Below are 12,374 nucleotides of genomic sequence, written 5' to 3' on the forward strand. Positions count from 1 at the left end.
TCATCGGACAAAATAAAACTGATTTTTGCTCAACTTAACATCTTTAAAACCTAAACAAAGGTCGGAGCAACAAAATAAATATACACATTTGAATAATAACCATTTGAATAAAATACTACTCCTAATTACGAAATTTCTTGAAATTCCAAGATGTGATTTTTAGCCTTATTTAATATTTTGTACTAATAAAACAGTCCAAAAAATGTCATCTCAAAAGTAGAAGCGTTTCAAAAACTCTCAAATCTAAAAATGACAAAAACTCCCTATATTTCCTGCCTTTAAAACGGTGTTTTCACAATTTTCGCCAAACTGGATGACATTAAATCAATCTTCTGAAACTCTTCCTTGTGTTCGAAGAGCTTGAAGTCGAGCCATAATGGCAAGCGGAGATGATTTTCTCAGAAATTGTCTCATGAAAGAGAAGAATTTTAAAGGCAATGCTTTTCCATAAAACATTTTTAAAAATACGCGTGGTTATTTAATTTTTGTTTTTTGTTCTTCCTTGGACTTCTTTCAAAGCTTTTCAACCTTTTACCCACTTTTAAGCTCACTATAGGATCGAAGTATCTGTCGTCGGTGTACTGCAATATATCATAGGGGAGGGAACGTTGACCTACAGCTTTAAAATCGGCCCTAAACCTGTAGGCTAGGATTGATAAACCTGCGGCCTTCTAGAGCTTACTTAAGCGTTTTTCCTATTGAGGTAGGAGTGAAACCTCAATTCTTGAAGCAATAATGTCAAATCACGTGATATATGTCTAAAAATAAAGTTCTGGAAGAAATCAGGTTTCCTTCACTAGTTTCACGTAAAACGTGTCACTCATTCGACGTAGTTGAACCATGTGACTTGGGATCTTTGCCTCAGCTTTCCATAAGCCCAAGATTAGACTTGCTATCTCAGTTACTAATTCATGCTCTAATGTTTTTACCAGTTATTTACTATTTTCATAAGTATGTTCAGTTGCTAAATGTTTTTTTTCCCTGTACTTTACGGTACATCAATAGTGTTAATGGGTTTTTATAGCATAAAGTAACATTTGTAGTAATTTTTCGTTATTCTATCTGAAAATAGGATGATAAAATTGAAGCAATGACCTTTAAGATCCTACTTGTGTGATTTTTTGCTAAAGTGACATTTAATACGGCATTTCAGGACAAAATCTTCTTGGCTACGTCCTTAAGACATGATTCGAAATGCTGTAGGTATTAACCCTCCATTTGCAGTGTTACGGAACTAAATGTTCGAAAAACTATAAGGGGTGGATAAGTTACTTTTCTAGTATCGGAACGCCAAAGTGATACTGTTGGATACTGAGTCGTGAGCAATGTTACGCGAAAGAAAAATTCGTGTCCTCAGAAAATCAGAACCGGAATGATGCTCTTTTGCGTCTGGTACCGATCCCTGGTATCCATAAACACAACTGAATCTGTAATGTTCGAGCTCAGGATTGATTCCTGGCAAGAGTATGGACACTGTTGATATGTTTGAGCGCCAAGTTTCTACTCCATCAATAAGGGTCAGTGCTGATTCTGAAATAGCTACCAGTTTGTTTGGCACTCTTGACTTCCTTAAGAGGTTTTCCACCTCCCGCTCAGTCACTCCTATGCCGGGCTGATGAGTGCTAATAAGCACGAAACTGCAGTCCTCGGCTGGAATTGACTGAGCTGGCGGTGTATTTCATGTCCATCGATAAGGGTTTGAATCTCTACAAGAGCATGGATACAGTTCCATGCAGCATGCATAACAGTATCCATGCTGTTGCCAGGGCTCGAACCCATGCTGAGGACGCAGAAGACTGGTGCTGGAACATTACAGACTGATTCGTGTCAATTGATACTATGAACATCTGGTGCTGCAACACTACAAATCGAGACGAGTTGATAGATACTGTGGATATTTAGCACTCTTACATTGCAGATAGTCAGGTTGATGAATACTATGGATACTTAGTGCTCTAAAATTGCATATGGTGTTGGGTTAACGGATACCCTGGATACTGCCTCATCATCTACACGTCACTGAGTAGTTTGTTTAGCAATATATTTCGGGTGCAAAACATTTTAGGGAAGAGCTGTCATCTTGGTGAACTTCAGAAGAAAAACAATTACCCCCAAATTCATAAAAGTTACGAAGGAAACAGCATACTTGAAGTTCAAAGTTTTTTTTTTTTAATTAGAATTTTAGTCTTAGAAGTCAAAACTCACCACTGGGGATGAAGAGGGATCCAGATGGCGTTCGCGCGAGACAGGAAGAACGGAATTCCCTGGGGTCCATGGCGTCAGGGTGGGAGGGTCTGGGGAACGACCTCACCGATGGCGTCGCCGTTGTCGTAGTCGTACTCGTCACAGCAGTCGGACTCGGGACGAATCCCTCGCGATCCGCAGACCCTGAATAGAGAGAAAATCGAATTAGTAATACAATGGCAACCAAATTATTCGTTGTTGCTTTAGCTGAAAGACCACTAATTTTACAGAGGCAGCATTACAGAATTGCTTATTAGTGCTAATACCTGAAGTTCATTTACCCAAAATATCCTCTTAAACTTACTTGTCTTGATTTAAATCATTAATTATAGGTGCCCATCCTCTTTTCCTTCCAAGAGTGATAGAGACGAACAAGAACCTCCAAAATAGAGACTAAGATCTCTTAAAACTCCCAAAACCTTTAACCAATCAAACTTCCAGTTGATTGTACGTCACCGAAAGCAATGTCAGTTTGATTAGTTAATCCCCATCCCATTATGACCACATAGACCAGAGATGTTTCATTTCAGTCAGGTAAGGAAAATGCCAATTGAAGCATTCTGGTTGGATGCAGAAACTTCGATTGAAAGTCTGGGTATCTGACTGAGGTTCAACTCGGCTGCCGAACATGACCGCCGCTACAAGTTGACTATTTTCGGAATGTAGTTGCACTTGAGTGAACATCAGAAAACGTAACAAATATTTTTCAAAATAAACAAGAATGGTGACGAGAAACTTGTTCGCTCCATGGGCGGATTTATGGGGGGCAGAGGGGGGCAATGCCCCCCCAGTTTTGGGAGGACTTTATGTAGTAACAACACATCTTCTAAAAATTAAAAAAAAATATATATATTGTTATTTTTTATTTTTTGAATAGTTTAGAAGGGCATGGGTAGATTTATAGGGGGGGGGGCATAGGGGCAATGCCCTCTAGTTTTGGGAGGACTTTATATAGTAACAACACATCTTCCAAAATCTTAAAACAAAAAAATCATGACTTTTTCTTTTTTGAATAGTTCAATGAAAATGTAGAGAAAAGCGAATGTCCTTTTCTGATGGGGGAAAAGAAAAAAAAAAAAAAAAAAAAAAACGAACATTAAATACAAATAGCACAGCTGTCCCTGGGGTGATGAAAATTTGTCTTAATTCACTATTTTGGACTGAAAACCATTTGGGCAAGTATATGAATGAAAATATAGGCTAAACGAGCTATACATTAAGCTGCAACACTTATAATTATTGACGATTATTTTAACAAATTAGAACCTAAAGCAAAGGAGAAAAAAATCCCCCCCCCCCATTCGCGCAAACAGAACGATCTACTCGTTATGATTTGTGTCCACATTTCAAGTATATTTTTGCATAATATTTATGTTCTTGTTAGATTAATTGGCCTTTTGAGAAATTCTAAAAAACATAGTTTTTTTTTTTCTTCTCTCTCTGTCTTTTTTGAAGAGTGAGAGAAAGAGAAAATAAATACTATCGCAAACTGAATAAATTTCAGTTATCTGAGTATTCTGATTAAATGAATCTTTTTGTTTAGAGGGAGAGTACAATTTTACTTACTTTATAAATACTGTTTAAATAGTAAGGTAAGTCATAATCATCTATGTGAGTCAATTCTGGTCATTATTGAAATCTAAATAATTGAGTCATCAAAAGTTTTGGAAAAATTTGCTGAAATATTATAAATGTCTATAAAAACCTAACAAAGATTGGTAAAATCGTAAAAATCCTTTAACCGTAAAAACTGACGAATTTTCGTAAAAATTACAAAAAAACAAGCACAAATTTGCAGGTAAGAGTGAACTTTGGTAAAATCGTAAAAATCCTTTAATCGTCAAAACTGACGAATTTTCGTAAAAATTACAAAAAATCAAGCAAAAGTTTGCAGGTAAGAGTGAATTACAAACAGGGCCGAATTTACCTATAAGATAAAAAAGCTATTGCTTAGGGCCCCTGCTTTGAAGTGGGTCCTTAACTCTCAAAAAAAAAAAAAAAAAAAATCATGATTCGTTCCTTAAAAAATGGAAATTGCTTGAAAAAACTAATTTCATTTTTAAGTGGTTGAAAACCTTGAATATTTCAAAACGTGTGACTACAAATCTTAAATTTTAAAATTTCTAACAAATGGTAGAGGGGGGAGGAATGCCAAACTATGTCAAATTCAGCTCCTTGCCACATCCTGTATTAAAAATGTAAATAAAAATCATGGTTCTCACGTTTGTAACATATTATTTGAAATAAATTTTTGTGACTCACATGTTTCATATCTTGCTATTTATTCAATCCCAAATGCAGTATTTTGAAAATTCTTTTGTATTGATTCCTTTCATCTCACTTCTTCTACATATTGTCTATTTGTTTAGCACGGAAAAAAAATACACTACCTCTATTCCATTTCGTTTTCTGCACCACTTGCAACTGAAGAAAAGTTGTTGTCATGATAAATCTGGTTTGTTTTTTCTTTTAATTTTAAAATTGCTATTTCTCACAAATTTAGAACAGGACTAAAAATTTGCAATCAAGTACTAAAATATCAGACACTGGAAAGTACAAATGAATTGCGTTAAATAATTTTATTTATTCTAGAGTCCTTGAAAACAATTAGATAAATCTTTGAAAATCCTGAGCAAAGTGAGCTCCAATTACTTCTACTGCATATTGTTAATCTGTTTAACCAGGAAAAAAAAATGATACACTACCTCTATTCCTTTTCGTTTTCTGCACTACTTATAATTAAAAAAAGGTTGTTGTAAAAAGAAATCTCTAGTTTATTTTTTCTTTCAAACTTAAAATGGCTGTTTCTTACAAAGTTTTAACAATACTGTACAACTGTATAATGTAGTTCAATTTCTCTATCCAATTAACTTTTATAAGGCTGCAAAATGCAAATTTTATATCCATTTTACAAAATTTCCTCCGGGGGAGAAACCCCCTGCCCCCTATAATTGGAGATGTTCTATTTCCCACTTAAAAGGGAGCCCTGCGTCACTCTCGATACCAGCTCCCTCTCTTAAGGTCAATTCAAAAAGGACAGCATGAAAACGACACACAAAAAAGTAAAGCATGGACTTATGCATCACAGGAAACAGACAAAAACGTGGGAGTGGGGGGCAATACAAATGTTGCTAAAAAATAAAAAATAAAAATCCTACCCCCCCCCCCCCAGGAACTCAGTCCTAAATCCGCCTATGCTCGCTACATCAGCGGCTGGAATTTTAAAGTTGAATAATAGATATGAATACTGGTACTGGCCATGTCATGATATGAATAGAGAGTCATAGTCTGAGCTGTAGATATGCATGATCTCTGGAGCGAAGCAAGTCTTCTACCTTCGGATACTTGGAATACTTCATACTGATAAAAGATATTCATTATCTCCTCTTGACTAAGACTAGTTTGACTAAGGGACTCATGGTTCAGATCTGATTCAGATCAGAAGGATTAGTTAAGAAGAAGATGATGATGATCTAAAAACCTGGATTTCAGCACTGCCACAAACTCTACACTTTAAAATACTCATTTGAAAGCACATTTACATATGCCAGGGTTTAGTCACTACGCATACCACTTTCAATAAAATGATCTTTTCCATCTTAATTCTCAATATTCAAAGAAACTAAAACAATGACTGATCAACGAAGCGTTTGAAATCAGTGCATCAATGAAACAACTCATTTTTTAATTAATTTCAACAACTTTAATCAAAGCTGATGTAAATGAATTCAATTTGAAAAAAAAAAGTTTAGAGTGCATTTTATATCAAGATGCTAACATATTTTCTTAAAGCATCAGCAGTAAAACATTACGACATTTTTTCAATTCTCTTACACCCTACGCCATGCATGCATTTCTCATAACGTGAAGAAGATTAAAAAAAAAAAAAAAAAAAGCCTTTGTTTTAAAGTGTAAGGGGAAAACTGCTTTTCCGCATTATGTTTGAAAGGTGATTAGAGAGATAAAATGCAGCTCTACATGTTTTCAACAGTACTACATCTTAGAGCATTTGTTGGATTGGAGTTGGAGCACTCTTGGATCCCCACAAGTAGTTCTACAAACAACAGTCAATTTAAGAAGTACTTGAACGTGAAGAATTCCAAATGGCGCGTTCTTTGCACTCAATCTAAGTTCTTGAGTCTGCGTTTGCTTGTTAACAACAGAAAAATTAGATGACTATACTTTTTGGAACTTTTTGAACATTGCACAATGCACTTTTTTTTTTTGTAAAGCATTATTTTAAGAAACAGCAAGAAAAGTTTTTTTTATTTTGTGGCACAGGAAGGGTGCCTATTCCCTCAAGAACGATGGCCCACCCCCACCCAATACCAGAAAGCCCATAAAGAACGAGACACCTTCGCCTAAAAAAAAAAAATAAAAAAATAAAAATAAAAAAATAATAAAAAAAAAAATAAATAAACAAGTTATTGGAGCTGGGGGCGGACATTTGTGCAAAACAAGTTTTTACTGAGTTACAAGTTAACCACTCACGTTATTAATTCAATACGATTGATTTTCGTTCTAGCTAAAATCTTTTTCGAAGTCAACGTTTTGAAAACCATTCGTTATTTCAGAAGCGCATCATCAAATCAGATAAACTAAGGAATCCCTTCTCCCTACTAGACCAAGTTATTTCAAGTCACGTTTACTGCTCGTGTGCTTTCTTTGAGCGCAAAACGTTGTCAGACAGCAACAATTAAGCCTGAACGTTAAATGACATACAACTGCATCCGAGCTACTTGTAGATTTTCTTTTCCGTAGTCCCCATAAGTACTGCAAAGTTGCTGATGAAACATGAAGTTCAAGCATGCGCTCGAGCCCAGTAAATCTCCGGTGTTGAAGAAAAGTGGGTATTAGTGGCCACAAGTCATCATGATTTATATCTTAAACTTCTATTATTTTGTTTAAGGTGAATCATCTAGTTTAAAGTTAAAGCAAAAGTGTTGTTTCATCACTGGCATCAAACTTTGTGCTCGATCTTCATGAATCTCGTCTTAACTCTGGTGTCATCTGTTAAGCTTCACCTTTATGCCTAAATATACACACAATGAATATTCGTATGTTGTCATAAAGTAAAATGTGAGTTAATTTCTTATGCTAAATAAAATGTTACTACATTGGCTTAAAACACATTTAAAATGTATCTCATATTTGAGTCAAATTATCTTGTGCCAAATCTTTGCAAATGTTTCATCTCATCTCTGGCACGAAATCTCTAGTTTCATCTTTATGTTTAAATATACACATGCCGCACATTCACGTACAGTCAATCTTGAAAGAACTTTACTGAGGAAAACTATCAGATTTCAAAAGAAAATAAATGTTGAGTCAAATGTAAAATGTAAGGAGAGGGGTGATGGTAATCAGGCAGTTCTGTTTTCAAACTCAGCTTTCTCAGCTCGAACTCCGTCTGGCGGCTCAATTGAAGAGTAAATCCACAAATCAATGCGATTTCTTCCATCTTGGAATTAGTTACACAGTCCTTCATTTGAACATTTCCTGACCATCAAAAGGATCGTCAATAATTCTTTGTAAAGTGAATGTTTGAAATACACCTGCTCGATAGGTTTTATAAAAGCTTTTAATGCATGAAACATAAGAAATTACACTGCTGCAGTCAAACTTTCAAGTTTTCCTTTCAAGAATGCAGCTCCAAAATCCAAAAAAATCACCAATAGCTTCTCCTTTTTAAATCGATTACCATCTACAAAATCCAGAATTTAAACAGCTTTTGTTGCACACCACATAAAACTTTAATCATCGCACCATTTTCACCAGGAACAGACGAAGAAAGAAAAGTGAAAAAGACCCCCGCATCGTATAAACTCCGAAATTCCTTCAATGGCATCCTCACCTATGCAAAGAAATATTTCTTTCAAAGACAGCAATTGCACTCGCAATCCAATTCGAACTTCACTACTCCCCTCATTGTACCACAGAGTGCATTTTCATGCATACCTTTCCTCAAGACACTATCTCTGCCTAGTACTCATTGTGTATTCAAGAGCATTCTTTATTTTACAGGAATATATCTTTCTTTCTGTGACAGGCAAGGGGCCGTTTCCATTGCAACCCGCGCCATCCCTTGCCTTTCTTCTGTTCCTTACATAAATTTTAAATAATGTACGTGATGAGGAACTTCTTTCTCCGGAAGTGCAGCCCTGACAAATTGCCTGACAAACTTGCGTACCGTCTACGGTAAGCGTAAAATTCCGACGTCTTGAATTTTTCTCCAAGTCTGGTTTTTTCCTTCATTCGTTTGCAGGTGAAAGAGATCTTTGTGTTTGGTGCAACAGTCAAATGGAAAAATTGAAAACAATGGCTACTGTTTCTCCTTTTGTTCGAATCACGGGATACCTTTGTCGGGAAAAAGTTAAGAAATTAAATCACTTAGATTTTTTTCTCCCTTAAAGAGAAGTATTTAATCTTAACAATGTGCGTGAAGAGTAACGAAACTATTTGGGAAGTGAATCCCTTACCTCAACACAGAGCTTAAAATTTATTTTAGAGTAAAGCTAAAAAAAAAATGATATAAGAAAGAAACATTATTTTTAATCTGACACAAACTTAGTAATTTGAATGATAGTAGCTGCAAATCAATGTTCAATTACAGAACATTAATATTAGCTTAAGGAGAGATATTGCTGAGGTTTTTTTCAAGGTGTGAAAGTACCTTTCACATTTTTAACGAAGTCGAAGGGAAAATGACCGATTCAGAATCTACGACTCTGCTCCGGCCCTAGAACTTCAAAACCTTCGACTCTCAGCTCCGATTCCTTCACCCCAAAATCAGTTCGATTCCGACGCCCTGATTTTTAGAAGAGTTAAATCCTTTTGGAGCAGAGAAATGTACGAGAAAGAAGCTTAGATCATAGCATCAGTCAATTCCATAAAATAAACTAACACTCTAAAGATGAAATAGAAGAGGATAGCGAAAGAAGAAATGTGTGTACTACTTTGAATTTTGATTTCAAAATACAAAATATTTTGCATTAAAAAATGACGAAACGTTCGAGTGCATTTTTAAAAATTTATTTTTTCTCCCTTGATTTTCCACGATAGTAATTTTTTATCGAAAATTAGAAAGTCGTTCGTCAAGGTATGACGAGTTAAACTTGCTTCTACATTTGAACGAAGCAATTGCTTGTTTGGTGATATTTTGACAGTAGAAATTTTAACCCTAACTCCAGTGTATAAACCCTCAGTTGGTAGCATGAATTGTTGACCTCTTTTTCATTATTTCATTTCCTTAAAATGAAGTCTTACCTGTAAAACAGTTAAGTTACCGAATCCAGCTCAGCCTCGTCGGAATAAAGTATTTCCCTGCATGTCAAAACATTACCAAAAAATATTATCAATTTATCATGCTGTGGCGCGAGTTTCATTGTTGACGACGTCAGGAGCGTTACTCGATCAGTGAATTGGCTATTATATATATGAGGATACAAAACATGAAAGTAAGCTGGACTAAATTTATGGGACATATTCCTGATTTTGAATGCGTGAAATACGCTATTAGAGGCATTAAAAATAACTCTCTGCATAAGAATGCTATAGGGGTAGCAAAACAGAGCATCAAGGAAATTTTGTAGTAGGGATTAAGAGGTGTATTGGAGCGAAATTTTCTCTAACGGAAACCTTAGAGATAAAACTTACTAAAGAAAAAATTACTAGACTTTTTTTCTTTGTAGCTTGTGTCTATTTATATCAAATTTCTGATTTAAATACAGTATGAAGGGGTAACTTACTTTTTTAAAATATTCAATTTATAAATCAGTTTAAGTTCTACCACAAAACCTGCTTAAACTGAGCATTTCTTACAATATTCTTATAACAAAGTCCTTGTCTTTGCTAGTATTTACAAATTATACAAGGCTGTTTGTATTGCATACTAGCATAATATGAGTCTTCTATTAACTGAAGCCCACCATAATCTTTCAAGAATGAACCTATCTAATAATTTAAATAATCAGTTCATCAAACCCTTCTGCAATGGGTTCCCTTGAGAATGACGGAAAAGAATGGGATCGTTTCTGAAATTTTAAAAGTATTTTGTTTCTGAAAGAGCATGCTTAAAAACATAGGATCTGACAATTTTAAAAATAATTCGACCTTCATAGTTTACTTTAAAAAAAATACTTAAATCATTGCGTAGACTCAATTTCATTTTCTTACTCTTCTGTGCATGACATCACAAATAATGAACTGCCATTCACTGTTGCCATTAGTGCAGAGCGCAATATTTAATTTGCTTCTTTACAACGATATGGTTTATAGCAAGCGTTGAGCTCAATATTAATTCGCTTCTGAATTATCATAACCTGGAAATGCAATAGACAGCAAGCGTAGACAATCAGCGGGCCAGTGGAGTAGCGCCAAAGTACATCACTTGTAACGTCATAGAAACCACGCATTGTTTGAAAAATCGGACATTAAAAAAAATAATAAATAACTGTAGGGAAAATGAAAGTATTTTATGGGTCCAAATTATTATTATTATTTTTTTTTTTTTGCTCATTCTATCAACTTCAATGACTAAAAGTTTGACTTTTGAGTGAACTTTTGAGTGAAGGAAACGACTCCATTCAACAATAACTTGAACTCTTTAAATTGATGTAAAAATTAATTCATTCAAATTCGTTACCTCAATACAATAATTATTCCTTTCTTGGCAATTTTACTTTTCCCAATCATTTTCAATTTTTCTCACACTTCGTTAGTTTTTCTGCTTCAGTAAACATGTTGCAAAATACACTGAAGAGACTACTAGGGTGAAGGACAAGGCACACAGTTATATTAGTCGAACTCCGTCATATTAAAAAATTTCAATATTGAAAGTAATGTTAATTTTTACTCGTATGTTTTCATTCGCAATCATCCCTGCATAAAAAGCTTAAAAATTGTGCAAGATATTTAATTTTTCATTCTGGCCATAGCCGTACTTACTTTTTCGTGATAAATGCATAATTAACTAACTTAAAGTATGTTAAGCAAACACGGGAGAAGGGCTAATTTCAACGCTTAGTTTAGTTTAATTTTCTAAGAAATAGTTTTTTTTTCCGAGTGTGCAACTTATTTGCTTAGTTTTAGAGTTGAATGGTAGAACAGAGCTTAGACATTGAAAACAAATTTCAAAACCAGTATCTGAAAAAAAAAAAAAAAGAATTTATTACTGTAACGCCGTTTATTCCTTAGTCTTTAACGTACTCCTTGATTGATCAAAAATATTTTGATTAATCAGATAAAAAATGTTTCATTAGAAATCATTTTATTTTTCATTTCACCCACCCCATGAAAAAAAATGAATATTTTAAAGGTGCTAACAAATTTACTGCGAAAAATATAAAATAATGGTTTAATCTTCAAAGTAAGTTTTACAAAGAAAAAAAAATATATTGTTTATTCTTTATGCTGCAGTGTTCAAAATTAATTTCAAAACTATAATCATTTTGAAAAATGTAAATTATATTAACAATTTCATTTTGTCCCACATTCCCCTCTACTTCGTATGTACGGACAATGCACGTGTACTAAATACATATGCACAAATTTTTGTACGAGTGAAAAATTTATATTGAAGATATCGGTATAAACTTCCTTCAAAAAAAAAAAAAATTCTCCCGATACTCACGTATTCTATGATAAATATGCTTTAGAAAACGAAAGTTCGGGAATTTTTTGATTCCACGACTTTTTAAAAGTTCCAAAACGAAAAGGTATTTTTCCAGTAGAAAGAAATTACTGCACGTTTTGCTAAAGGCGAAATGGAAAAATAGGGGAAGAAAGATGCAAGATAAAAAATGAAAACGTTAAGAAATCAATAAGGGAACTTTGATCAAAAAACGATTTTTCTAACGCTTAGAATGAATAATGATTTTTACTAGCGCCATTTTTCCTATGCCTTTAAAAAAAAAAAACGGCAAGAGTAATAATAACAAAGGAACATACAGATACGTTAAAAAACGCCAATCAATCACATCGGGTGAAATGATTTCAAGCAAAGTGAAAGAGGAAAAACTGTGTTGCCAACTTGCGAAGGAAAAATTTCGTAAAAATTCACAAATCATTAATCGCTGCCAGCATATAGAAGGAAAGAATACAAAAAATGCACGTGAAAATGATAATTTTTC

The 12,374-nt window shown here is 34.2% G+C and overlaps 1 protein-coding gene across 1 annotated transcript in view; it reads right to left on the bottom strand.

Annotated features, from left to right (window-relative positions):
• Positions 1-12,374, bottom strand: part of LOC129216627 (teneurin-m-like) — a 117,646-nt gene that overhangs the window by 63,955 nt on the left and 41,317 nt on the right. Inside the window, exon 3 of the mRNA XM_054850843.1 lies at positions 2,206-2,388. Coding sequence (XP_054706818.1) covers positions 2,206-2,388 — 183 coding nt within the window. The remainder of the gene's footprint in view (positions 1-2,205; positions 2,389-12,374) is intronic.

Source organism: Uloborus diversus, chromosome 2 (assembly GCF_026930045.1).
Source record: "Uloborus diversus isolate 005 chromosome 2, Udiv.v.3.1, whole genome shotgun sequence".
Lineage (NCBI taxonomy): Eukaryota > Metazoa > Arthropoda > Arachnida > Araneae > Uloboridae > Uloborus > Uloborus diversus.